Source organism: Taeniopygia guttata, chromosome 1A (assembly GCF_048771995.1).
Source record: "Taeniopygia guttata chromosome 1A, bTaeGut7.mat, whole genome shotgun sequence".
NCBI classification, from domain to species: Eukaryota; Metazoa; Chordata; class Aves; order Passeriformes; family Estrildidae; genus Taeniopygia; species Taeniopygia guttata.
Window position 1 is genome coordinate 68,643,200 of NC_133025.1, and position 26,427 is coordinate 68,669,626.

The following is a 26,427-nucleotide window of genomic DNA, read 5'->3' on the forward strand; positions in this document are numbered from 1 at the left end:
GTGCAATTAAATCTTTTGAAAATACAGTTATTTGTCTTAAGTTATTGAAGAGTTGCTCCAAATGAGATTGGTAAAATGCACAGCAGATATCTAGAGAGGGAGCAGAAACTGAGAATGAATATGAAGCAATGTAAGCAGTATTTTACTACATCTGGGACTTGGATTTCTGCTCTTTTCCTTTTAGTGCTCGGGAGCTAGAACTGGAAGACAGGCAGAGTCGACTGCAGCAGGAACTCCGTGAGAGGATGGCAGTAGAAGGTGAGAGGAAAAGGGAATATTTCATGGGTTGTGTGTGTATATTTCTAGCCTTGTGTATGCTGATAGTTCTTTATATCTCTGTAGATCATCTGAAGACAGATGAGGAGCTCTCGGAGGAGAAGAGGATCCTGAACGAAATGCTTGAAGTAGTGGAGCAGAGAGATTCCCTTGTGGCTCTCCTTGAGGAGCAGCGGCTTCGAGAAAAAGAAGAAGACAAGGACCTGGAGGCAGTCATGCTTTCCAAAGGTTTTAGCTTGAACTGGTCCTGAGCTTAACACATTTATCTCTGCTGGTCTGTGTTGTCCAGTTGGCCTACCCTGAGTTTGCCAGAATTACATGGATAGGAAGATGTTGAAGGAGAAACCTCTGAAGGGTCCAACAGCATGCAGGGATTTGGTTTGAAGCACTCAGAAGCCTTTTGATAAGTGTGTTGGTTCCAGAAGCTTAAGTTTTACATGTCTGCAAGCAAAGTTGAAGAAGTGAGTTGAGACTGTGGAGTCTCCTTGAGGTCCTGTATGATGGACCATATTTCATGTGTGGTAGGAGGGAGGGGGGAATAATCCATGTGTGGGGAAGGAGGTTAAGGGAAGAAGCACCCTTAACTGCACTGGATTTAAGGCAGTCCATTCCTTTCCCATTTTTACTACACCGGTTCTAATAAAAGGGAGGGAAATGGCAACCTTTCCTGAAAAACCACAGCAGCCTGTAGCAGTGGAGCCAGCTATCCAAGAGAGCTCCAGAAGCCCAGGGCAACACCTTCTTTGCTTTAGTCTTCCTCCCCACCAAAGAAACCTGCAGTTGATCCTTATGCATGGATATGAAGAAATACAAGACAGAGAAGACACTGCTATGCGTGATGGAACTCTCTGCCTCTTGGTTTTTGGAGAGAAGTGGGCATCAGTGGACTCTTTCCCTACCTTAGCCTCCTAAATCTTCTTGTGGGGAACAAAGGGGGAGCAGAAGAGAGAGGGAAGATGCCTATCTGCTTTGCTACACACTGGAGAGGCAGCTACTGCTGGCCTTAGTCTTCATGGCCACAGCTCAGAGGCTGGTGGGCTTCCTTGTTCAGTTTTTATTGTGACTGTTTTGACACTGGAAAATACTGCTGTGGGACAGTGGTAAGTGTGTGCTGGGGCAGGGGTGTTCCCAGGCAGCATTCCCTGGTTATTAGGCCCCCTAAAAGGGAGAAGCCCTTAAGTGACCGAACAACCATTAAGACTTTTCAGTGTTTTTATTTTTTCTTCCTCTGTATTTTGTTTTTGCACATTGGAAACAAAGCTTAAGACCTGCCTGGGCCCTCAGTCACTTTGACCCTTTTATGTCAATTAACTTATTTTTTTAATACTTGAAAGAAGATTCATTTTTGTATCTTTTAGGAAAAAAATGGATGAGTGATGGGTGTGTGTGCCTGCTGCATCCTACAACTTCCACTTCAAAATTACTGGACGTTGTTACCTGTGGCTATTTATTAGTGTTCTTAATAATAATTTGATTGTTACACATATTTGATTGTGGAGGGAGTGTTTTAACTCTGTTAGAGAAAGACACTACTGCAGATTGGTCCCTGCTTCACAGCAAGGGCAGCCTTTATGTACCCATGAATGCATCCTGCCCTAGGAGTTTTCCTGTTTGAAAAAAATCCTGTGCACTCATGGAGTTTAAGAATCTATTTGTGTTCTTAGCATCCTTTTCTTCCACATCCCACATTCTCTCTTTCGGACTAACAAACCTATATTTATTTAAATTTTACATTTTTATAAAAAGAAAGCCAAAACTGTGAGGTAGAACTATCCCATATATCTCCTCCTCACTGAAAGAGGAGATCCTCACAGTCCTGATATAGTTCAAGGGATTTCCACGAGAACAAAAATAGCATATTTCCTGCTGCACCTGTTGGAAGAAGCTCCTTTTGGCCCAGCTAGTGAATCTGCTGCTTTTCAGCCAGGAGGGTCCTGAGTGTAACCACAGGATAACCAGTGAGCAGGATGTGCACTGAGCAGCTCAGCCCCACTCCCTGTGGGACAGACTCCCTGGGTAAACTGTGTCCTTCACCTATCCTGCAGAGCTGAAACAGCACCATGCACTGGGGATGCGTCCCATCCTTCACATGATGTGTCCAGAGGGTTTCCTTCCTTGGGATGCTGACTGTGTTCTTTTCCTGTTAAAGAAGTACCAAGGCTGCTTTCTGACATCTTTGAGAACGTGTCCCATTCCCAAGCACATCTGTACAGCCTACTGACTCTTCCAGCTGGAGCTGACACTGCCGGTGCGAGGCACCCCAACAGGGCTGAACATCCTTCAGTCCTTCGCCCCAACACAGAAGTTTGCATGGTTTCTTGCTCTTGGCTCTTTTCCTCCTTCAGAGGGGTCTCCTATAAGCCAAGGTCTATGATTTGAATTCACCTCTGACTTGGGAGAATGTCCCATGCTGAGGGACAATGGGTAGGAGTGTCCATGAGGACACTGAGCAGTGCTGGTTGCTAACTGTGGAAACCCGTGTTTTCCACCCAAAGTGTACTCCCTTTATTCCACCTAGTGTTTTATGCTAAGGCATTAAAATTTAAATCCAGATACTCGTGAAACCAAGCAGACAGACAGGCAGCTGCAGTGCTACTTCACAACTGTGCGTGTCTAGCAAAGGCACCTGCCATTCCAGCATCCCAGAGTGTTGGCTTTACCATCAGGATGGCTAATGAACAGAATTCCTTCCCATTTGCTGCTGCAGGGCCTGCTGCTCGAGCCAGACTGGCAATGGTAATTCACACAGTCTGCATTTGAGGGCCACTGGAAGCTGGAGGGCAGGAAGAGGGAAGAAAGAAAGTTTACTGTGAATTGTCTTGTGCAGAGAATTGGCCTCAGTCCATTTTATAGTGCACTGGGTATATGGACCACATCTATCTTGTAACAAAAGGTCATTGAATGTGAGCTGTAGAACAAAGTCCTGAAGAAGAAACACCAGATGGTTTCTTTTCCCTTTCATGCTGAGGGACATTGGCCAGATCTTTGCAATGCTGAAGAGTGAGATCGCTTCCGGGTGTAATACCTTATTGCACAGAAAACCCACATATTCTAACCCTAAACTCTTTGGGTTGTGCTGAAGGCCTCCAGCAGCAAGAATGAAAACAAAGAGCTAACATCGCACACACAAATTGATTTAAAATACACAAAAGGGAATGTTAAAAGGCCTTTTTATATCAAAATGGTTGTAAAAGGCACAACTTGTTATTTGCTGTTCAGTTGCACTTTAAGAATATGACTTGCATATCAGACAGTGGGTTTTTTTACTCTCTGAATATTTTTAATTCAAATTTTGTATTTTTAAAGCTGAAGAAGGTTCTTGTGAGCACAAGATTCCTTATTTGTATCCGAATCCGAGCAGGATGTTCTAGCTCTTCGCGCTGCCCGCAGCGCACGCTCAGCCATGCACGTTCAGTGACGTGTGTCCATCCCACATGTGAGGAGAACCAAGGGACCCTCAGCTCCTGAGACGTGGGCACACGAGGGTGGCTGTCCCCAGGTGACGTGGCCCTGACCCGGGGCTGGCCGCTTCATCCCAGCAGCAGGTGGGAAGAGAGCCGAGCTTGGAACCTGAGCCGTGTTGGTTTCCAAACGGGCACACTGAGGATGGGGCAAACCCTTCAGCCCCCTGCGGGGAAGGGAGGGCAACACCAGCTCCTGGAAGAAGGTGCCCAGGAGGTAAATGGAGGTGGGGGAGTGAGGACTGCCAGAACAACTAATCTGCTGTTTTCATAGTACCATTTTTTTTTTAACTGTTCTGTTCCTTTTAACCACATTCTCATTAAAAGTCACAACTGGCTGTAAAATTCCAAGCTTCAGAGAACTAATGTGTGGGGAGGTGACAAGACATTTCAGCTCCAACTTTCAGACATATTCCTTCTTTCAGTTAACCAATACCCCCTGGTCTCACTAGGGCATGTTATAAACTGCATTGCTGAACATATTTTAGAGCGAACCGCAAGTTTTAAAAGTCTGTCCTTCTCTCTCTGTCTCTGCATTTTCTGTAAATATTTGTTTGTATGTAAAGGCACCAGTGGGTCCTTGGGCTATCCCCATGGTCAAGAATCTGAGTTTTGTGCAATGCCTAGGCCTCTGTTAGAACACGGTGCTTGCATAGAGCTAGTCACCACATTTGTGTGCACTCTGGTGGGTTTTAATATTTTTATACATCCTAATCCTGAACGTTATGAAGTATTCTAAGTGGTCTAGACAGCATGATCTAGAGCAGCCGGCAGTTCCCTTTTGTCAGCAGCTACACCTTGTTTGGTTAACATTCTTCTCAAATGAGTTTTCCATTAAGTGTTTACACCACACACCAGTGGATTGAGAGAGGTGTTGCATTGTAAAATCTCCCGTGTACAAACTGAAAAGCTGCAATGGGAATTTCAGTTGTCACTGTCTGCAAGGAAGAGAGCTCTAAAGCATACTAAAAACCAGCCTGTATATAGTTCACAGAGAAAGAGATCGCTGGCTGTTGACCTTTGCAAAGTAACAGAGATGGGAAGCTTTCCAAAAGCTCCTGCTTTTGGATTGTCCAAGCCTGCTACCCTGCCTGTGTGTTCCTGCCTGGCAGGTACTAGGCAGGGTAGCAGGCAGATGAGGATGTCACTGGAAGCAGGTGTGAAGGGCAGGATGCCATGTTCTGATGGCATTGCAGTAATTTAAATACTCTGTATCTGTGCGTGCATGCGCATGTATGTGAAGTCTAGTCCAGGCAAAGGGAGTTGCTTTGGCATCTGCCCTTTTGTGTGAACCTGAACTCTGATATTCAGATTGTTCAAGGCTTTTACGGTTGGCATGTATGGAGCGTTAACAGAAAAGCGAATACCCTACCTGTACAAAACCAACTCTGTTCCAGCCTGTTTTCTTCTATTTGGTTGTGTTTTATTGTTTGTTTTTATGCACACTTGCTTCATTGGTGTTGAGATTTTAGCACCTCAGATGGCCAACTGAACTAAAAAAAAAAAAAAAATAAAGTCATTAATTATTTTTTCTTTTTTGTTGGTGGCACTATTGTTTCTTTCCTCTGATGTCACTTCCTTGGTTGATGATTGATGAGGACCTGAGATAAATCTGGGTGTTAAAGTGTCTGGCTTCAATTTTTTGCTGGCTCATTCTCAGCCACTCTGAATAATCTGATGCAAAGAAATCAACAATACATCCCCAGTACATGTGCATAGTCTACATTGTTTCTTCAGATTCTGAGTGAAGAGAAGTTACTAAAAATAGCCAAGAAGGGATGAAGGTAATATAAATTGGGTTGTAGAAACTAGGATTTCATTTTTCTATCTGAAGCTCACTTGCTCAGCCTGCAGCACTAGCCTGAACATCTGATGCTGGTGTAGCAGCATTCAGTAATTTTTTTTTTCTTTTTTTTTGTTTTTTTCTTTTCAAGAAGCTGAAGTTTCACACAGGATGGTGGGGGAAATCCCAGCCGGGGAAATCCCAAACAAAGTGTTTCATTTTCTTGCCCACTCAACCATTTCCAAAAACAAAGGATAAACCCTGGTGTTCCTATGGTGGTGTGATAAAAGAAAACCTATTACTGCTGGCCGGGGCGAGTGACGCCTCGGATTTCCCCTTGCCTGGAGGCTGGGCCAGCAGGCTGTGCTGCAGGTGGCAGGAATGACAGCTCTCGCTGCCTCACTTGTGCAGCTCAGTAGGGCAGCAGGTCATTGAGTACGTTTTAAACCTTACAATTCTTCCTATTCTTTTGGTCTTTCACTCCCCCATAGTAGTGGGAATAAAAATGGTAGTGGGAGAAAGCTGTGGTTATCCAGGGATGGGGAATCTTTCTGCTGTCAAAAGGCCAGTCCATGAGGATTTCTCACTGATGCCAGAAGAAAAATGAATGTCTGGAAAGTGACTGCTGGATTCTGGGACACAGGAGGTTGGCTCGCATCCATAGTCTTCCAACACATCATCATGGCTTTTTTAAGTTACACTGCAAATTTGTTAGTTCTAAATCCCAATTAGGAACAAAGACATTCTGCTGGTTTACAAGCTGTGGATGGAACAACAGGTCTAGGAATAGCTTTATCTGTTCCTAGCTTGGGCAAAACCTACGCTGGCCCTCCAAGAAGAATGCTCCTGCACAGATTAGCTGCGAAATCGCACCAGTAAAAGACTCTCTAACAAGTAAACCCCACCCCAGGAGCTCAGACTGGTGGCAGCTGCTGCTTTCCTTTTCCCTTGATAATGAAAGTAGCCTTCAGAAGCCTCTGACCATTTCCACAGGTGCCATTCCATGCCCACCTTGCCTTGCCCACCCTGCTTCGCTCCCCTTGGCGCAGAAGCACAACCCCTCCCTAGCTCTTTCCTGGCAGAGGTGAGGAACAGCACAGAAGTTACCCAGGTGGGAGGGTGAATGTTCCCTCCGCTCTGAGGAGCACTGGAGGAAGATTGTCAGTGGGTTCATTAAGAAATGTGCAGCAGAATCTGGCAGCAGCAGATATATTTTATCTTACACAGCCCTCCTGGCTGTACTTGGCTTGGCTAAAGACAGGAAGCTTCTCAGGAACTTGGGAAAAATAACTAAGGGAAAGTCATGTCTACAACCCCCTGCCATTCTGGCTTCACTCATGGTTTTATATTTGTTTTTTTTTTTTAAGTCCTCACCATCGGTGCTGTGACAATCAGCATTTGCTATCTACATCAGCAATTACATTTTTAAGTCACACACATTGGAGAATGAAAACTTGATCCTGTAAGGATTCTACCTGGCCACACATCTCATAAGAATTCCAGCAGGTCCTGAGTTTATCTTCCTGCTTTAAATCCTAAGCATCAGCCGCAGTGGAGCAGTTACCAGAAAAACAACCCTTTAGGTGGCAGTGGGTGAAAGAAACGGTGCTGGCATGAGGTGGCTGCATCTCCTCCTGGAGCCACAGGGAAGAAGGGGCCTCGTGCTTCATTTTATAGATACTACTTGAGGGATATGATGAAGAGTTGCCTCCTTCCTTAGCCTGAATCCTTTTACAAGCACTCGAAACAAGGAACAAAAAACCCCACTGCTGCAGAAACCAGCTTTGGAAAAAGAGCTGGTTTTTGCCTTGGCACCTTGGGAACAGTGTGAATGCCTGCGGATACCAGGAAAGTGGATAAACTAGTATTTCCTAACCCGCTGAGTGTGTGGGGCTTTTTTTCTGCATATCTCAGGTGCAGAAATCACGTGGCTTTCTGTAAGCAAAAGATAGCATCTCTTTTTTATTATTCACATGTTCTATACAAATATAAATCATATTACTCAGATACCAGAAACAAAAAGATACAAAAAAATGCACAGTGATTTCTCAAAAAAAAAAAAAAAGAACACACTTTGAGAGGAAGGGGGGGCGGGACGGATGACAGTGCTGCTTGGGGCAGTGCTGACTTTGCAGGACAAAGCCAAACAGTTTGGGAAAACAGAAATTTCAGTTCCTTGAAATTTTCATGTTGGTGTGTTATTTTTTTTCTTCCCCAACACCATTCCCAGCAGAAAGTCAGCATGGCTTAAACCTGAATCATAATTGACTCAGTCTGTTTTGCAGAATCCCATAATTTTAAAAAGGGCCCTAAGGTCAGGCACACCCTGCGGAGCCATCCAAAGCCTGAGTGTGGCACTGACACCGTGAGTGGGCATGTTAGGAAGAAAAATGTGTCAGGAAGGACACGTGTACTGAATATCAGTTGAGCATTGCTGTAAACAGAGCTATGTTGAAATGTAAGGCTGTATTAAGGAGTGATTCATTGAAGTCGGACTGTATTACTAGACTTGAAAGAGGTTGTAGCAAGGTAGAGGCTGGCCTGTTCTCCCAGGCAACGAGTGACAGAATGACAGCACAAAGTTTTCAACTGCACCAGGGGAGGTTCGGGTTGGACATTGGGAATGATTTCTTCACAGAAGGGTGATCAGACATTGGAACAGCTGCCCAGGGAGGCGGTGGAGTCCCCGGGGAATTCCCGGCCCCATTCTCCCTCAGGCGGCCCAGGAGCAGCGGAAGTGCCGCGCGCTGCCTCCCGCCCGCGGCCAGGGGCGGGGCCTCCGCGGTCAAAAACCGGGCGCGGCACGGCCGCTCCACCGAGCGCCGCGGCCTCGCTCCGGCTCCCGGTGAGTACTGCCCGTGCTCCACGGCCTCGCTCCGGCTCCCGGTGAGTGCTGCCCGTGCTCCACGGCCCCGCTCCGGCTCCCGGTGAGTGCTGCCCGCGCTCCCCGGCCGCGGCAGCGCCGCTGTGCGCGGGAGGCCCGCGGGCTGTTCACGTGCGGCGCTCCGGCCGCGCTCCCGGGCTCGGAGCTCCGCGGGCCCGCCCGGGGAGTGCCGCTGGCCGCGGCGGTGTTGGGGCTCCCGGGGCCCGCAGCCCCCCGAGCCTGGGGGGTGAAGTGACCCTGCGGGGGTCCGTCTGCGCGTTCTGCTTTTTCTTCTGGCTGCTGGAAACGCCTCTGCTTCCCGGCCGATCTGATCTCCCGGCTCCTTTCTGCCCGCCGAATCCAGCGGTGCGGTGTCTCTTCCTTTGCTCTGAGTGACCCCCGCTCTGCCACCCCACTGCTGCTTCTGCGCCTCCCCCCCGTCCCTGCTTCTGTCGCGAACAGTCCCTCCGCCCCAGGTGGTATTCCATAAAGCCACACAAAGTTCTCTTTGCCTTTGGACTGCGTGGCGAAGTGCAGCAGCTCGCCCCGAGTTCCTGGTGAGAGGTGTCGGACACGGGCGGTATTGCTGTGTTTAACTCAGTGGGGGCTGGCAGCCTTCCCCAGCGGCAGAGGGTGTGGGAAGTGGCGGCAGCAGCGAGGCACGGCAGCGATTTCTAATAGCTGTAGGAAGAGCAGGTGATTGTTCAGATGAGTCAGTGCCTTCCCCCAAAGCTGTGAGCTGCCTGTTGAAGTGCTGAACGCCTTTGGTTGGCCCTTTGTTTCCCGTGAGCGGTGCTCACATCGGATGTGTTGGAGTCAGGGTGAGTGGAGGCTGAAGCAGGACTGCGCGCAGTGTGTCAGGTGGAAGGGAACGGAGTGAGCAGCGCTCCTTTCTTGGAGTATTTCTGTAAGTTACACGCTCGGGTGATGGTCTCTGTATCTTGGAGTGACACTGGCTCTGAAACTGGTGGGTTTGGTGGAGAGGGGATGTCTTGTTTTAAAAGATAATATTTTATAGCTTTAATTAAAAAAAAAAAAAGCATAGTGCCTCAAAGTTATTTAAATCACTGAAGTCTTCATTCAGAAAGTCAATGCTTATTGACCTTTTCTTTACATCTCTTGGAGTATCTGGACCATAATCATGTCATGGGATGCTTGTTATCTGTTCAAAACGGTTAAAGTGTTCAGTGGCGGAAGGAGCAAGTGGTTCCCTGACAGGAAATTGTTTTTGTTTTGGTTTGTTTTTTTGGTAAAGGACTTTTTGCAAAAGTCCACCTGTGGGGAAGAGTGGTTTTTGTTCTGTTATAACTTTATGTCACTAATCAGACTGAAACTGTTTTCACCTGCCTGTGGAAGCATAACATCTTAAAAGGTGCTATTTAAAAAGAAGGGACTTTCTGTGTGGGGTTTTTTTTCCCTCTCCTTTGTAACCTCTTTACATTACTTTAGTGCTGTTCAGTGTCTTTAGGATGACTTTGCAACACCCGTTCTTGGAGATCTCATCTGTGTTACACACTGGGGGAATGCATTGTATAAAAAGTAGCGTTCTAGTACCCTGTTATTTACTTGGATTTCTACAACCTGACTCTTCCCATTTTCTTGTCTTCCTTTTCAAGTCTCTTGTCTTTCATTAGAGGTAACTGGCAGGGCTTAGGGACCTGCTGAGGCAAAACACTTCAGTTGTGCGTGTGCAGAGTGTAAAAGGTGATTGTAAACCTGTGGATAGGCTGCCCTGAACCAAGAAAGGCTGGTGTGACAAACCTCCCCTTCTGATTTGCCAGCACCTTCTTGTTTGCATCTGGTGACATTTGCTGAATTTAAGAAGAAAAAATGTGACTGATTTTTGGTGAGGTGGTTTTGTTGGGTTCCTGCCCTCCCAATTTTTTAAAACCAGATTAGGCCAGCTGAGACTGTGAGTTCAGCTCACTTTCTCACTGTGCACAGGCAGCAGAACAGTGTGCAACACTCCACCAGGGCTGCCTGTGCAAACCAGGAGTCTCTGCTCCTGGGATTTGGGCATGCCTGAACCCAGAACCAGGACATTACACCTCTGGATAACATGAGGGCCATGTAAAGGTGCTCAGTGTGGCTTTTTATTTCTGTTAGATCCTAAACCAGTGAGAACCGTGATATATAATTAGGGAATTATGTGGGGGATGTGTGTATTCACCGAACACTCTCACCGGAAGTCATTCATGCCATGTTTCCCTATATTGTGTCTTTCCTCTGCAACAGGATGTCATCCACAGGCAGGAGTCCGAGGAGCCGACAGCTCAAACAGGGTTGGGTTTTTTTTTCTGTAATAGACTGAAAACGTTTGGAGTGGAAGCAGGCAGACACATAAATCTAGCGACTGTCACCTTTGGAGACCTTCCTAGGGCAGCCTGGTGCTTGGAAGTCATCGGATGGGGGAAAAGGGACTCTCTAATAACTCTGAACAGGTTTGTGCCTGGTGCAAGGAGTGCTGGTGTGACTGTGGAGGAGCAGCCTCGACCTGTTGGTTCCTTGATAAGGCAGCTCCTTTGGCCTCTGGGTATGAACTCCCCAGCAGGAAAGAGCCAGCCTGGTCTGCGGTTTCTCTGCTGAGGGGAATTGTGTGCAGATGGGCAGGTTTCATTTTCTCTGCTTAGCAATTCCTAGATGAGTGAAAGAGCAGAATTTACTGTGAGTTTTGGGTTGTTTTTTTTCTCAAGGAGCTACTTTCTCCTTTTTTTCTTGGCATGCTATGGCTTTTTGTCTGTTACAGATTACAGAGTTTTGGGGGCTGGAATTACCTGCATATCTGTGTACTGTGCAAAGCCAAGTACATGAAAGTATTTCTAATTAGTGAGGGGAGCTTGTGGCTTAGCCAAAGATGCAAAACTCTTGGAGATCTGAGCCCCTTTTAGTTTAGGATGGTTTTGCCTGGGGCTGGGAGAGGCTTCAGTGTGCCGAGTTTAGCTTTAACTAAATCTTATCAGTTGTGATTACGGTTTGTGCTTGGGGGGGTCCTTTCCTCAGATATTTTACAAGTCTGTTTTTTTTTGACCCAGACAAGATGACATAGATATAGGGAAAGGAGGCATAAAATATAGACAGAAATGTTGAGTCACCTACTGTCCAATGTCATTCTTTAAGTTTGGTAGCAATCTGTTAAGCTTCCTGCGATTGCCTTGATTTGTATCAGATGTCTGCAGTGAACCATATCCTGACATCCTGCTGTTACCTCATCTGTACTGGGATGAACAGGACTCTCTGGAGCTGCCAGTGGTGTAGATTAGGCACCTCCTTGAATCTGGATGAGATGGCAGGGATTGCCTCCCGAGTTTTTTTTGAAGCGGTTGATCAGTGTAGAGCGTAGGGTTATGTTGTTGTTGTCTTTCACACCCTTCTTGGCAACAGCTGCTCCAAGAATCCTTCAGCCCTTTCCCCTTGAGTAGCTCCATGGCTTGTAGCCTTGTTAACATTATTTTGGGCACTTGGTGACTTCTGCTCTTGATCCAGTCTGCTGCTTTCTCTTTTTTTTCCTCCCTCTTTTCACCACCATGGCACTGCTGGGATGTGCTGGTTGGCCCTGGTGGGCTTTGGTTGGACCGCCCTTGCTGACAAACATGAGGAAAAGGCTGTACCCTTCATTCATTATGGGAATTCTGCTCTTTCTCCCATGAGAGGATGGTGTTGTTGGGGTTTTAAATTCCTCCTACCTCAGTAGCTTGCTCCCCTCTTTCCTTTAAACTCTCAGAGCTTTTATTCAGCTTCACTGAAGTATGAGCAGGGGAGCTGGACTGTGTGTGCCATCATGGCACACGCGGATATTGGATTTTCATTTAAATATCTGCAAACCTGCTCTGTTTCCTGGTAAAATACTGCCAGTGCAACCTTTGGCCAGTTTGTAGTGCTCTTACTGCTGTTTATAGAATGGGCAATACTCAGGTCTCTCAAATATTTTGGACTATTTTCTTCATCTTTAAAGGACACATATGTTCCTTGGTAAGTGTAGCTTCTGGGTGTAATTGCTGTAATACTTTCAGATTGACAGCCAGGCAAAACAAATCCCCTTAGATCAGCAGTTGCTGTATTTAAGATTTGTAAACTCTTCCTGTGTTTCAACATCAGCCTGTTCCTCCCAAGGTAGAACTGAAAGTGAAATGGTTTTGCTTTGTTTTATGTACAGTCATGTGTTTTCTCCTACAAGAACAGACACTTTTGCACTGTTGCTGAGTGGAAGAAGCAATGTGCTGAGGCATCTTGTGTTTGCCTGGCCCTAGGAAATGTGTACTCCTGCAGGCACCTATTTGCAGTTTTCCAAACACAGTTTCCAAATGGCTCCTGCAGTGTTTCTTTGAGAAGAAGTGTTTTCTTAGCTCTGTACCATTGTGAAAGGTGTTTAAAAGAGATGATGCTTTCTTTTATACTCACAGTGGATGAGCTGCTTCTGTCAAACAGCTTTGATCACAGTGATGAATGCTGCTTGGAGTTACTATTATTTTTGGCTGCCTGCTTTGCTGCACAACTTTCTTTTTAAGGTTCTTGAGGATTTCTGTGCTCCTGTCATAAGAGGTTCCTTCAAGATTATCTTGATTACTTTTTAAAAATATTTTTGTACTGGCTTCATCAGTTTAGCTGTCATGTGGGAATGGAGGTTGCAGTGCAGCACAGTGGGAGAAGGGAATCAAAGGATCTGTGTCAGACTTTCCTTCTGGGGATCATCTCTGGCTGTGCTTGAGCACAGTTGTTTCATAAAACAGGCATGTAAGAGATGTTTACATCTCTGATACACTTGATGTTTAGGAGGAAGGGAGCCTGTTGAAAATTCATTTTCATGTTCTGGGCAAGCTGTCAAATATTGACACAGGGTTGTGGGTGCTGTCAGAGCACATGAGTGTGCAGCTGTGGAGATTCATCTTTTGTACCATTTTCTCTAGAAATGCTTTGAATCTTTTTATGATGAATGTGAGAGGGTGAGCAGGCTGCACTGAAGTCATTCTGGGGAATACTGGCTGTGAGAATGCTCTTGACAGTAAATTGTCCAGTGCACTGAATCCTTGCTTAGCAGCTCCATGAGTTCAATCCTGGCTGTTGCATCAGCATCCTTGTTGTACCTAAGCAGGGAGCTCCTGAAATGCTAAAGTGTTGTTCTTTGGATGTGTAATTACTGGTGGGCCACTCTGGTCAAGCATTTAAACTTCACACTGAAGCATATTTACACCTTCTGTTTATTCCAGAAAGCAGTGCAGATATCCCTGGTGCTTACCAGCCTAGAAAGGCAGTTCTTGCCTACTCATGTGGCCTGAAAGGCAGAGGGAATGCTACTGTTAGGGGCAACCTGTGTCCATAAAGCTGTCTTTTTGAATTCTTTTTTTTAATTACATCTGACCAGTTTCTTGTTTTGCTTATCTAACTTGCCAGTCAGGCAAAGGAAAAACAGATTTACATTCCTCTTAACTGCTGGTATCAGCTGTGAAGTGCATCCAAGTCGCAAAATTACATGGCATTTCTGATTTTTCTGACTGATGGCACTTTGTCACTGCTCCAGTGTAAAAGCAACTTTGCCAGGGTGCAGTGCCCGTGGCCCAGCTGGGCCATGCTCTAAATCCAGAAGCAAGTCTTGCATTTCTCTGGTTGGACACTGTCACTTGCACATCACCAGTGGTGGCTGGAGTTTGTCTCAGAACTGCCTGCTCTCAGTCTGTTTGTCCTTCCTTGATAATGTCCAAACACTGGAACTGTGATTCCTCGGTGCTTCTCCATCATTTCTAAGAGGCAAACATAAGAACTGCTTGGACGTGCACTGTGCCATTATAGCAGGGGTCTGTTGCAGCTGCTGGGCTGAAATGTTAGATTTTGAACAGGAAGTCATGTGTGATAGTGGTGATGATGCTTTTTTGTCAGGGTTTGCTCTGCTCCTTCCAGCCAGGTCCCAAGAAAAGAAAGAAGTCTTTTCCTGACCTTACTGAGGAGGTGATGTGCAGGATGAGCTTACATCCAAAGGGCTGGAGTTCCTTTGCTTAACACCTGAGGGGAAAAATCTCAGCCCAGTGCCAGATCCAAGAAACTTCCTGCACTCTGATAGCCAAGATCCAAGTCCTGCCCTTGCCTCCTGGGCGTGACTATGCCCAAAACTGGAGATGTGGAACTTGTGTTTGGGTCCAGCTGTAGTAGCTGAATTCAGATTCCAGCTGACTCAGTGTAAGCTCATCTGTGTCTGTAGGCTGGAAGAATGAGATGTTGTCATGCTGCCTCTGTCACTGATCCAATACAGAAACCACACTGGTTGAAAGTTCCTGCCTACCTGTTTTTTTTTAATGAGCATTATTATTTTGGCAGTGCTCCTTCTTACTCATTCATGTGCTGCGTGGGGGCTGGTCACCAGAGGTTTTTGAGCCAAATGAGAAGGGTGGTTGGTGAGGGATTTGGATGTTTTTCTTCCTAAGAAGTCAAAGTACTGCCCTGATAACCCAAAGATTGCTGCAATTCGTGTCATTGTGAAAAGGCAAAAAACCTTCAGGAACTTAAATAAATTTCTATCAAAAAGGCCTACTGACAGCTTGTTTTTAGAATTGTCTCTAATAAAGTTTTTCTTCCAAAGAGGAAGATAAACTCCCTTTAAACAAGGAGTGAAATGTATTTCTTAGTCGCAATACACAGCTGAGAGTGCTTGTTGTCCAGGCTGAGATGATAATTCTGTACTAAAGCAGCGTAAAGAAGCAAAAGTAAAAATACCCCAGCTAAGGCAATAGTAAGTATTAGGCATGTTTTGCATCAAGTGTATGAAGAGTAATGGCTTTGTGTTGGTGCTAGGTTTTGTTTTCCCTTGCTGGAGAGATTAGGATGTAAATAATGCCACTACCAAAGAAGGAAGCAATTTGAAGCTGAAAGGAAGAGAAATAAAAGCTGAAAACCTCAAGCAGTCGGCTGTCCTGCTTAGGAGTATCAGGCAGAGGTTGCCCTGGTTGGATTTTAAGTAGTCTCATGATTCCTGACTAACAGGGCAGTCCTCCCAAGAACCAAGCAGATAAACTGCAAGTGACTGGGGGAAGAGGTGTGTCCTGCTCTGGGCCACTGCACTGCTGGTATCTCCAAGTATGCTCCTCATGGCTTGTCACTTTTGCCACTTCCAAAACGAGCTCTTGATGTTGCCTCCTGCCTCAGAGGCAAATGTGGAAAATACCCTTGGTTTGGAAGCAGTGTTCCCTGTGGCAGTGAAAGTGCTGGCACTACCAAGCCAATAGCTTTGGTGTTAACCAGGTGTGCCAAACCATCCTTCAGTTTCACAGTTTTCAGCAGTGTGTGTGCATCCATACATGCCCACAGGGTCTTGTTGAGCCCATCCTTCACCTGGCTTACACATTGCAATGTCTCTGTTCTCCCACCACACTGCTTCTCTTTCCAAAGCCTGGAAACAAATTCTGCTTTAGGGGCGAATCTCAAATGAGGCAAAATCTTGGGGTGTTCTAAGCACTGGTGCAGGCTGGCAAATCCTTTGCAGAGTAAGGAGCGATGGGGACAGGTAATGGTAACATCCTATTTACTCAGCACTGTTGGTTTGGCACACCAACAAAATACCTTCCCTGGGCTGGTTAGTTCCTGTTGGGTTTATGGGCTAGAAGTGGAACATTGCTTTTGGTGACTTTGGGCTCTGTGATGTGGTATTTGCTTACACTCTCCTGACCTGAAGTGCTGCAGACAACAGTGGCCCAGCTCAGAGTATCCTCAAGTAAGGAACTTCTTAAGTTTGTGATGCTGTTTCTCTTTCTTTATTTTACTGTAGTAACTGGATATGTAAAATAGTTGTGCCTGTGGAAAGCTCTCATGAGGACAGTAAAACTGAGTGGTTATGGTTTGATGTATGGATTTAAAATGCCAGGACATACCAAATATTTGTTTTCTCTGCCTGTAAAATGATGCCCTTGCTGTAGCTCAGCAGTGAAATATTTGCCTACAGGACAGGTAAGTGCCACCAGATCCTGAAAGGGAGAAATAGTCACTGTTTTACTTCTTCCAATAATGATGTCATCCTGTCTGCCACACCCAAAGTTCTTACCTTTCAGCTGCCACACAGGGAAAACTTCCATACTTCAGATTGGAAGTTTTTGACTTTGCGGTGACTGATGCTTTATTGTGGTTTCTGCTTTGGAGATTTTAATTGCTCCTAACTCAAACATGAGACATAAACATTTTGACAGCTTGCACAGTAGGTCCATTGTCCCATAATCCAGAGACAGTGTTAAAGGAGTCAGTCTTCACAGGCCTGTGGCTTCCCTGCTGAGAGCAGTAACCTGAGAACAGTATCTGCTGGGAATGGTGACTCCCAGACTCTCCTTCCCCTGGAGTCAGGGTGTTCTTGCCTCTAGTGATGCCACCCCTCCTTGGTGGACTGCAGATGGGAAAAGCTCCTCTGGTGAGTTCCATGTGAGATTTAAAGGATAGTGTAACTGGGCAATGAGAGGGAGAAACAGAAGGTGGGACACCAGACCTGAAGGAGCTGTGCTGTTGGGGAGCAGTAAGTCCCATCCCTCAGGGTCCCATCTAAAGAGCTGTGATTGCCTTGGAGGAAGCACCCACAGAGTTCACTTGTGAAAAATCACGAAATTCACTTGTGAAAACTGCTGTGTGTGGGTGAGGTATTTCCCACTGCACTGACAAGGCTGCTGGTGGATGTGCTTCTTCAGCTGTAATTATGTTTTCTTACCATATGCCTCTCCCACAGTCCTGCGTCCCATGCAATGTTGAGTTGGAATAAACATGCCCTACCCTGATTCTGTAGAACTAATTTAAGGGTTTTAAACTTGTGGTTAAAGTATCCCCTTATTTTTTTTCTAAGAAAAAGATAACAGGTCTAAAAAACAGGTTGTAGTCTTATGTGTTGAACATGTCAAGGGATTTAGTGATTTCTCAGAAGCAGCTCATTTCTCACAAAGAAATGTGAGCTTCTCACACAGATCATTTGTCTAATGAGTGAATTGAAGTAAAAAATGAACAATGTATTAAAATTAGTTGAGGCTTCAATTATAATATCATATTCTGTAAAAATTGATTCCAAGATTTGAGCAGTCCTAAAGCAGCCTTAGCAAATGATCTAGTTTGACTCTGAGTGCAGATGGTGTGTCTGTACCCTTTATTCATCTTTTTTCCTTCTCCAACTAAAGTTTCTTTTTACCCAATATAAGGTTACCTTTTTCCCTCCACCAGGAGCAGTCTCAATCTGAATCTAAAACTACCAGGATTCCAAAGTCTTAATGATTAAAAAATTTAGGTGGTATCAGCATGATTACATTTGACTTTTCTGGGTTTTTTGGGGTTTTTTTAAGTTTCCATTAAGGAATTTGACTTCTCAGCAGGAACTTCATGACTATCAAAGCCCTTTGCATTGATTCAAAGTAGTTATGTAAAACTTGAGGTTCCTGTAATTACTAGTTAACTAAAATAAAAAGTAATTTGCCCTGTATTGTAGAAGTAGGAAGCCATTTTGGGGTGGAGAGAAATCCTTTTTCCTCTTCTCTGGTGTGTTTTTGACCACCCAAGCAGAACTTTCTTAGCTGAGGGCAGGTATTGCCTTCAGGGTCATTCACTGCATGGGTGGTCAATCTTAGGTTTAGGAGATTCTGTTTGGAAGTTGTGTTCAGGCTCCCTTGTCTTCATTTTTTTCTGTGTTAGTACTTTGGAGCATGGTGGAACTTTTCATGGTTCTGTTTGTGTGTTTATTTTATGTGCAGTAGACAAAACTGCTATTTGCAGCTATGGTGGGTGACTTTTTTAATGTCTCTATTTTTGTGGACTCGGCCTGAGGAGTGTCTGTATCTACACAGAGCTGATTTGATCCCTGAGGGAAGAACCCACATGTGTTTGTAGGTCTCTTCTCCCTGCACAGCTACTGACATCTGCAGGTACCTGGCTGGGCTGGAGCAGTCTGTGCCTCTTCATTTAAAGCAGAGAGTGGGGAAATTGCACTGAAAATAAATGTTATCTCTAAAACTAGAATATGTACAAACTGAGGCTTTACCTAACCTAGAGAAATACTGCTTATGGTGACAACTCCTGAGGAGTTTGCACAAAGCCAAAGTCCTGACACAGACTTAATTCTAAATCCCCACTTTCCTCTTAATCTCAGTGTTCTGTTTCGAGTTCTCAAGCCTGAATTAACATCTGTGTCTCTTCCAGCAAAGTCAAGCTCAGAGGAAAGGTCACCCTAACCTGTTTCAGAGCCCCTTCAGGTCCCAGAGAAGAGGACAGAGGACTCTCCAGCCAGAGCACTCCTTAGGATAGAGGTGAGTAGCAGCAATAGGGATTTGAATGGAACAGAGGAAAGTGCAAAGCAGCAAGGAATAAGCCTGTGTTGTAGCTGTTGATCTGACATAATTCCATGAAAAGAAGAGCTCATTGTTAGGAGGCTTCCTGTGGGCTGTTGTGTGTTTCAGACATTTTGCAGATTGTGTTTTGGTCTTGGACTTCTAAGAGCCTTTGAAAGGTGAGAGATTCATGGTCTCTTGAAATATAACTGTGGTTTGCTTCAGGGTTTGAATTTCTTTCTGCTTTCACTTCCTTCTTTTCTACCAGCATGCTTAGTTATTTAAAACACAGATGTGAGGGATTGTTACTGTGGCATAGTCATTTACCACTAGCCCAGGTCTTTGATGGTTAGCAGACCTTTTGCTTGGGTTCCTTAGTGCTTCCAGCCCACTTTTGGTTTAGAAGGTGCCTGCATAACAACCAGGTTGTTGCCCTGTGTGAAGAAGGCTTGGTAGGGAGGGAGTGCCCACTTTCAGCCAGGCCCTGCTCATCGAGAGTTGAACCAAAGGCTTGTGTGTGCAGCTGTGGGACCATTGTGTCTAAGGCACAAATGCAAGGTTCTGACCCCATCAGCTGCTCCTGGCAGGATGAGGAAGGAGCACTATGCTCCTACATCTCCCTTTTGTGAGGGAGAGGCTCTCCTGTGCTCTCCCTCGCTGGGTGCCTCTTCCCTTGGGCTCTGTCCTGCTTTCTCCCTTCTTCCTAGCCAGCCTCCCTCGAGGCTTAGCAGAGCTGCACTCATGTGACTGGAAGTCTCTGTTGGCACTTGATCCAACCTTCCCCATCGTGATATTTGTTGGGAAGTATTGAAATGAGCCTGAGTATCCTCATGGATGTGTTGCACAGAGGGTGGGGAGAGGCACCCTCAAGGCCCCGTGGATGTGTAGCAATGTCAGTTGGGTTTTTAATTTCAGAATATTCTGCTGTGCAAGCAGATCTGTCAGCTCACCTGCTCTCAGGAGGTCCTCTCTGATCACCCTGCTCTTCATTCCAGCCTCTGGCTCCATGGAGGGTTGTCCCTCCCTTACTCAACAGCAGCTCTTGGCTTTAAAGCCCTGTTTGTAGGTTGTCTGGCACATGGCAGGAAGCAGATTTGTGCCTCTCATTCACAGGGCCCCTGTCACTGAGACAGTTGCAATTTCCTCAGCCCTTTTTCATGACTGATGGTGTGTGATGGGGAACTCTCCAGAAATAGGGACATGCATCACTAAAAGGGACTTTTACTATGAGACATGGCCAGATACATAAGTACAGCTGTAAGATGTGGATTGATGGGAAATTTTTTTCTTTCACTTTTCTTTCTTACTCGTTCACAGGACAAAGATTTCTGGTCTGAAGCAGAGGGTGACGCCAGCTGCTCTGTCCCTGAATCCATTATGGAACAGGTTAGAGTCCAACATGTCTGAAGTCAGCTGTTCACAGTGTACAGTGGTTCTCTGGTGCATTTGTCCTGAGATAATTTGAAGGGAATAAGTCTCAGTGTTGGCTTGTGTCCTTGAATTTCCCATAATTTCTGCAGTATTCCTGGCACTGTTCTGAATACAGGGAAGTGGATGGAATCAGTTAAGTTGCAAGTTGCTTCCTTGCAGCTCTCAGTGTGGCACTTTCCCTTGGGCCTGCAAGCTGGAGATATAGCTACATAAGAGACTACAATGTTTATTGATAAAGCTACAAACTACTAAAACTAAAAATGGAGCGGGCACAGCCCTGTGATCAGTGATTGCGTTCTTTTGTGCAATGTTAAACACAATTATGATGCTGTTACTAAACACTTAAATCTTGCACACTGAACTGTAATGAAATGTTTGTCATGCTCCCCCAGCCCAGCTCATGTGGGGTACAATTCTAACCCCCTGCTCTACCCTCCTACCAGCCTTTTGAACACTGATACGTGATTTAAAAATGTATCAGTGATAAACCCAATGACCAGTCGAGCAGGCTGTGGAAGGGGATTGCCACTGGTGCCCAGTGAGCTTGGGTACCAGCTGACCTGTCTGTAAACATGCATGCTCAGATCATGGAAGGTGTGCTTCTGTTCATCTCACTGATCATATCCTTTCTTTTCCATTTGTTTCCATTTCTGAACCTTGCCTTTTGTTGACTTTGTCCCTCCTTTTGTCTACCCAGTCAAATATGGTTATGTTGAGGCTTTGCAAGGTTCCAGTCCCCAAAACTCCCTTTCAGTTACCAAGTTCATCCTGGTTGCATATTGTCAGCGTAACAAACCATTCTTCTTATTTTTCTTCTCCCTAGATAAAATTAGGCCTAAGTATTTTCTTACAGGCAGACCATCTGTATACCAGCGTAAAGATTTTCTTTCTCACTTTATTTCTGTGTTTATACCATATCCTACTCTCTTACCTATTTTTCTAAAATTTTTGGAGAGTCTCCTGGTTTTCTGGAGGCCTTAGTTGGTTATGAGGCCTGGTGTTCCAGTAGGGCCTCTTGCTCCCATCAGTCTGCCTTGTCTCATGGACTTCCTCAACCTAATTAATGTGGGCTGCCTTGCTTGAAGGCTGCAGGTTGTGTGGCCATGGGGACAGCACGTGCCCATTTACTGGGGGTGAATGTGCCATTGGAGGTGGCACTCATTTGGCATCTCATGTCACTTTTCTAGTGAGCAGCTGCTTGGCTCTCTGCAAGGAGCTGGATAGGTTTATTATGGAGCTAGTTGAGGTTCCTTTGAAGAGGGAGAAGAAATGTGAACCTTGAGGGGTTTTGCAGGCTTATGCTCTTATCTCTATTTCCCACCTTGTGACTGCTGTGCTCTGATTACATGGAAGTGGGGAGCTCCTGCCTTCTTTATGCACAGCAAGTTAAATGCCCAGTTCCCAAATACAGGGGTAAAACCCTTCCAAAACACAAGGTGTCTGAGTAAAGGAAATGAGTGGTTTTTGCTGAACTCACACCTTTTTCAAAAGAGGAACTCAAATTGGGGTTGCTGCCATTGCCACAACTGGAAAGGTGAGGAGAAGGTGAGCTGGGTTTTCAACACCAATTTGTAAGAGCAGAACCTCCTGTCATTCACCATGGGACAGCCTGTCTGGGTCCACATCCAGGAGTCAGTCTGCATTTGCTGAGGCCTTGTAGACCCTCTGGCTGATGCTGTTCAGGGTGCCCACAGGAGGCCACAGAGACGTGTTCAGGGTTGGAAAACAGTACATGCCTGGATGCTCTGAGTGGGACATTTTCTAGGCATGGGCTTAACAGTGATTTCCTTATGTTTTCAGATCAATGGACCTCTTCAGATGGAGCATGCATTGCTGTTCACCTTCCTGGAGGTATCCTCTGACTGTAACTTCAAAGACCAGCTGCGTTCTCTGCAAAGCCAGCAGATCATGTTGTGCCAAGGAAATGATGACGACGAGCTTCAGACCGATGGCAATCGGAGTGGCCACTTTCAGAATGGTGAGCTGGCTGAGCAAGCTTTTCTCCATCCTACATGTCTCTGAACTTGGTGGTTTTCTTTCCCCATTTCCTATCTTTATATTTGTTGTCTGTTTCAGAGGAGTAATGTTTTCTCTATTGAGAAGCTTCACTGTGTGGCTGTTGGTGGTGTTGGCTGGGAATTTAACACTTAGGTTAAGACAGCTGGTGCTTAGTACTTTCTCCATGGATTTCTACAGCAGCTGTCACTGGGTTTTGTCTGCAGCACATCAGACAAATGCAAAAAGCTGGTACTGAAGATAGCTGTCCTCAGGGAGTGTGATACTAACCAGTTAAGTTAGGCCTCGCGCTGCTCCTCAGATATATCCTCAGATATCCCAAGTACTTGGGGTAGGATCTTTAAACAACTCGAGTTCTGGTACTGGGTGAACCTCTTTCTACTCCCTTTCTACCAGTCTGGTGAAAGCTGTTCCTCATATAACTTCTGGTCCTGTTCCTGCTTTGCTAGCCATCTGCAGGGTGTCTACTGCCCCTTGCCCAGGGTGTGTCAGCTGGCACATTGACCTGGACTGGAAGCAGGGTGAGGAGGAACTGCTACAGTAAATGGCCCTCTCTCACACAAATTTGCATAGGTCTCATTCCAAAAGCAGGTAGGACAAAGGTGTAAGGTTCTCAGCTGAAAAGGGACAAATTCAGACTGGATGTAAGGAAGTTTTTTACAATGATGGTGGTAAAACACTGGCACAAGTTGCCCAACGAGGTGATGGATGCCACACCCCTGGAAACATTCAAGGTCGGTGTGGCTGGGGCTTTGAGCAGTCTAATCTAGTTGAAGATGTCCTTGCTTATTGCAGGGGGCTTGAATGAGATGGCCTTTCAAGGTCCCTTCCAACTCCAGCTATTCTGTGAGGTGCTGTATTTTAGGTGGTGCTTAAGAGACAAGTCACTTAACGTCTAGAATCATTAGGTTGAAAAAGACCTTCAAGGTCATGCACAGATTCCCCTCTCTGGGTAGGATGTTGGCTATAACTGTCCTGTTCAAATTTTGGTTGGAGATATTCTAACATGCCCTGCAGTGATTTTTTTGGGCAGGTGAGGCTGCACTTTACCTAAACTACAGCTACAAACCCTGTTTGCCAGTATTTCTGGTAAGCAGCCTGGGTGCACTTAAAGAAATTGTGCTTAGACCTGTCATGAATACCCTCAGGGGTGGGAAGGAGGTTGCTAATGGAGATTAGCAAAATGCTGTGACCTGTACTGAACCTGGTCTGACTATGGCATGTGAACTAAATTCTGCTCTTTGTGTTGACAGGGTTGGCTCAAACAAATGAAGAGGTTATCCGGATCATTGCTGCTCAGCTTGCTGAGATTGGAGACCAGTTTGATAGAGAAATCCAGGAAAGAGTAGTAAATGGCCTAGCACAGCACTTTCTGAATGAGAATCTATCTTATGAGGTGAGTGAAAAGCAGCTTGATAAGAATATTCTGCATGCTTCCTGCTGTGACTTTGAAGGCCTCTGAAAATTAATCTCAAACATTTGAAGATTTGTTAGAAGTGATTCTGTGGCAGAAGTTAATCTGTAAATCGGGTTCCTTGGGCTCATTCCTTTCTGCAGATGGTGAAATGGTGGTTGTGGAAAAGGACTGACTTTGAGACATTTTGTTCTTTTGATGGCCCCATGGCTTATATTGGAAAATGAATGGTCTGGCTAAGGCTTAGTTTTAGTACTTAAGATCTTTGTACTTTGGTGCCAAGTCCTGTATATCTGCTGACCATCATATGGGTAAAAATTGAGCAGGTTAGTGACAGGAGCTGAACTTGTGCTTGTTACTGAGCACTGAAGGGACAGCAAGTCACGAGACCCTTTTCTGATGCTGTGTGTTCATAGGGGCTGTGTTGGGAGTAGCAGTGGGTTTAGGCCTGGCTGTGTGACCTGTTGGGGTGGCCTCTTCCTAGATGCAGGTGGCCCAGCATCTAACCTGCCTTGCTGCTGTGCAAGGGAAGTAGAGTTTGAGGTCTCTTGTGTTAAAAAGGAAAAGGAAGGCTATCCAAGGATTAGCTCTACATCTGGATCAAGGGCCATAGGTTTTTTGGGGGTGTTTTTTTATGTAACAGGCAGGCTGCCATGGCTGGGAGGAAGGGGAGCAGCATCCTGTTGAGTGTTGCAACAAGCAGATTAGTTGTTAGCACAGTCCTGGCAAGCTGTGCCGAGACCCCTTTCTGCCACTGAGATCCCTCTCTTCCTCCCATACAGGAGATAATCCAGCACATGAACAGGGCAGTGAGAGAGCTTACACGAGCCATCCCTGCAGACATGGAGCAGGAGAAGGCCATGTTGGTGCTAGCAATGGTCTTGACTAGGAGAATTGTGAATTCAGTGCCCTCCCTTCTACGCCGTGTCATTACCACCACTCTGAACTACATGAACCAGCAGTTCCACAACTACATTCTTGAAATGGTGAGTGCTCAAACAGCTCTGTCACAGCCAGCCTCTTAGCTGTCCTGGCTTATTCCCTCAGGGGTGGCCTAGCTCTGAACTGCCTGTGGCCTGCTGGTTTCCCTGCAGAGCTCTGGAGATGAGTGTGCTTGAGGGGGTCGTGTCACATCTGCTTGCCCCCTGCCCCCCTCAGAGTAGCCAGTGAACAGAGTGCATTTGTTCTGTTGGGCAGAGAGACCTGTGACTGCTCCTCTCCCCCCTGCAGTCTCCTCAGGGAGCTCTACCAGTAACATTCTGGTTAATGATTCTTTCATTCTCTCAGGGAAGGAAAGCTGACCTGAGCTTTACTGGCTGCACTTCCCCAGTGTCTTGACCCTGAGCTCCATGCTCTTGTCTTCCTCAGCTCCCTAGAGCTTGGGAGAACTGGAGGGGGAAAGGAATTGCTCTTGAGAATTAACACTAGCAGAGAGCAATGAGAAACAGTCCAGTCCTTGTTCTGGCCAGGCTAGAGGCCCCAGCTCCAGCAGCTAAGGAGCCTGGGGAGGTGAGAGCATGCACAGGCTGCTGCTGAGGCTCAGTGAGAATGAGGTGTGAGGGGCAGGGCTGTGACCCCCGTGAAGCAGAGGTGACACAGTTGTGCCATGCTGCAGGCCTGTGGGACACTCCTGTGCTGCAGCCTTGCCAAACATCTCACACAGGTGATTCATTTCCAGCATAACTCTCACACAGGTGATTCATTTCCAGCATAACTCAGCACCCTGGAGCCAAATGAGGGAAGGGAAGGGCAGAGCTGAGGGGCACTGTGCCCAGGTGCTGGGTGAGGCAAAGGGACAGCGTGAGCCGGCCCGTGCTGGCAGCAGCAAGGGCAGGCAGAGGGCTGGAGCTGGGCAGTGGCTGTCCCTGCTGTCCCCGTGTGGAAGGAGCACACGGTGGCACTGTTGGTGCACCGTCCATGGAGCTGTGGTGGGCTCCTGGGCAGAAGAATCCTGCTGCTGTTAATAATGCCCCTTCTGTTTCTCTCCCTCCAGCTGGGTGAGTGAGCTCTCCAGGCCTGTGTGAAGCATGTGAATTCCTGAAGATTTTCCTTGGTGGATGAAGATGACTTGATTTAGTCTTAATTTCTGAAATACTGTTGTGAAAGGGGTGGCAGAGCTTCATAGATAGGCTTTTGTAGACTAGCATAGCAGTAATAGTAGTGTGAGCTGCCTGCCAGCTCTGCCAGTGTGTGCCTCTCTCTTTTCACAATATTTTTTATTTTAGCAGCAGCAGCAGAGCCTGCCTTGTACCTCCACAGGCCCAGTGGGCACAGGGCCTGTCCTCTTTGTTTTTTCTAAGCAGCCATAGCATTTTGCTTTCGTTATTCGCTTCCCAGCCCTGCTCCTGCAGCTGAGCCATGCTGAATGTTGTTCCCAGGAAGGCCTCAGGCAATGGAATGGGTGGTTCATCAGTGGGGAGTGGGTCTATCTTGATGAGAAGCTGGCAGCAAGAGGGAACAGCCCTGAGGCATAGAGGGAGATGTGGCCAGAGAAGGCTGACACCAGGATACTTAAGTATCAATCATCATACACCTGTGTTTGCTTGAAAAATAAAACTGACAGAAGAACTGTAAAGGGCAGGGTAAGCACAGGGCAAGTTTTTTTAGAATGCAACCTAAGAAAAAGTAGCAAATTTTGTAGTCACATCTCAGACTGAACAAACTTGGACTCAGGTTGTTTTATATATAATCAGGCAAGGTGGCAAATATGTCACCTGTGATTCAGCTGCCTCAGGACTTTTCCAAGTATGTAAATATTTTCTAGGTTTTTTTTAAGTTAAATAAAGATTTCATCTCTGATGGCTACTACAGCTCTGCAGACTTTCAGTCTCCACCTGAAATTTTTTTGTGCAAGTACTCATGGCATTCTTCTAATTCACCGTGGCTTATGATGCAGCTGTCAGCAGTAAAGACAC

At 46.1% G+C, this 26,427-nt stretch overlaps 2 protein-coding genes across 15 annotated transcripts in view; both read left to right on the top strand.

Annotated features, from left to right (window-relative positions):
* The window catches only part of MICAL3 (microtubule associated monooxygenase, calponin and LIM domain containing 3), a 172,873-nt gene extending 167,598 nt beyond the window's left edge, over nt 1-5,275 (top strand). For all 9 annotated transcript variants that reach the window (XM_072923833.1, XM_041713711.2, XM_072923834.1 and 6 more), the window contains 2 exons: nt 185-258; nt 343-5,275. In XM_072923833.1, the coding sequence (XP_072779934.1) occupies nt 185-258; nt 343-527 (259 nt within the window). In that variant the 3' untranslated portion in view covers nt 528-5,275. The remainder of the gene's footprint in view (nt 1-184; nt 259-342) is intronic.
* A 2,962-nt stretch (nt 5,276-8,237) lies between these two features.
* BID (BH3 interacting domain death agonist) lies at nt 8,238-26,330 on the top strand. 6 transcript variants are annotated; one of them, XM_072923841.1, is made up of 7 exons: nt 8,238-8,365; nt 18,524-18,630; nt 19,969-20,037; nt 21,883-22,060; nt 23,352-23,494; nt 24,295-24,498; nt 25,506-26,330. In XM_072923841.1, exons 3-7 carry the CDS (start codon nt 20,029-20,031, stop codon nt 25,515-25,517), a joined length of 546 nt encoding a protein of 181 aa, XP_072779942.1. In that variant the 5' UTR covers nt 8,238-8,365; nt 18,524-18,630; nt 19,969-20,028; the 3' UTR covers nt 25,518-26,330. The 6 variants fall into 6 exon arrangements, with proteins under 6 accessions (XP_072779942.1, XP_072779940.1, XP_072779939.1 ...); XM_072923839.1 differs by having other exon boundaries at nt 8,261-8,406; XM_072923838.1 differs by having other exon boundaries at nt 8,289-8,447.
* Nucleotides 26,331-26,427: the final 97 nt, after the last annotated feature.

What these genes read in the sequence shown, in the direction of transcription:
- BID (XM_072923841.1), top strand. An exon ending in GAGTGGCCACTTTCAGAATG is followed by an intron (nt 22,061 to 23,351) that starts GTGAGCTGGCTG and finishes TTGTGTTGACAG; the next exon opens with GGTTGGCTCAAACAAATGAA. An exon ending in ATGAGAATCTATCTTATGAG is followed by an intron (nt 23,495 to 24,294) that starts GTGAGTGAAAAG and finishes CCTCCCATACAG; the next exon opens with GAGATAATCCAGCACATGAA.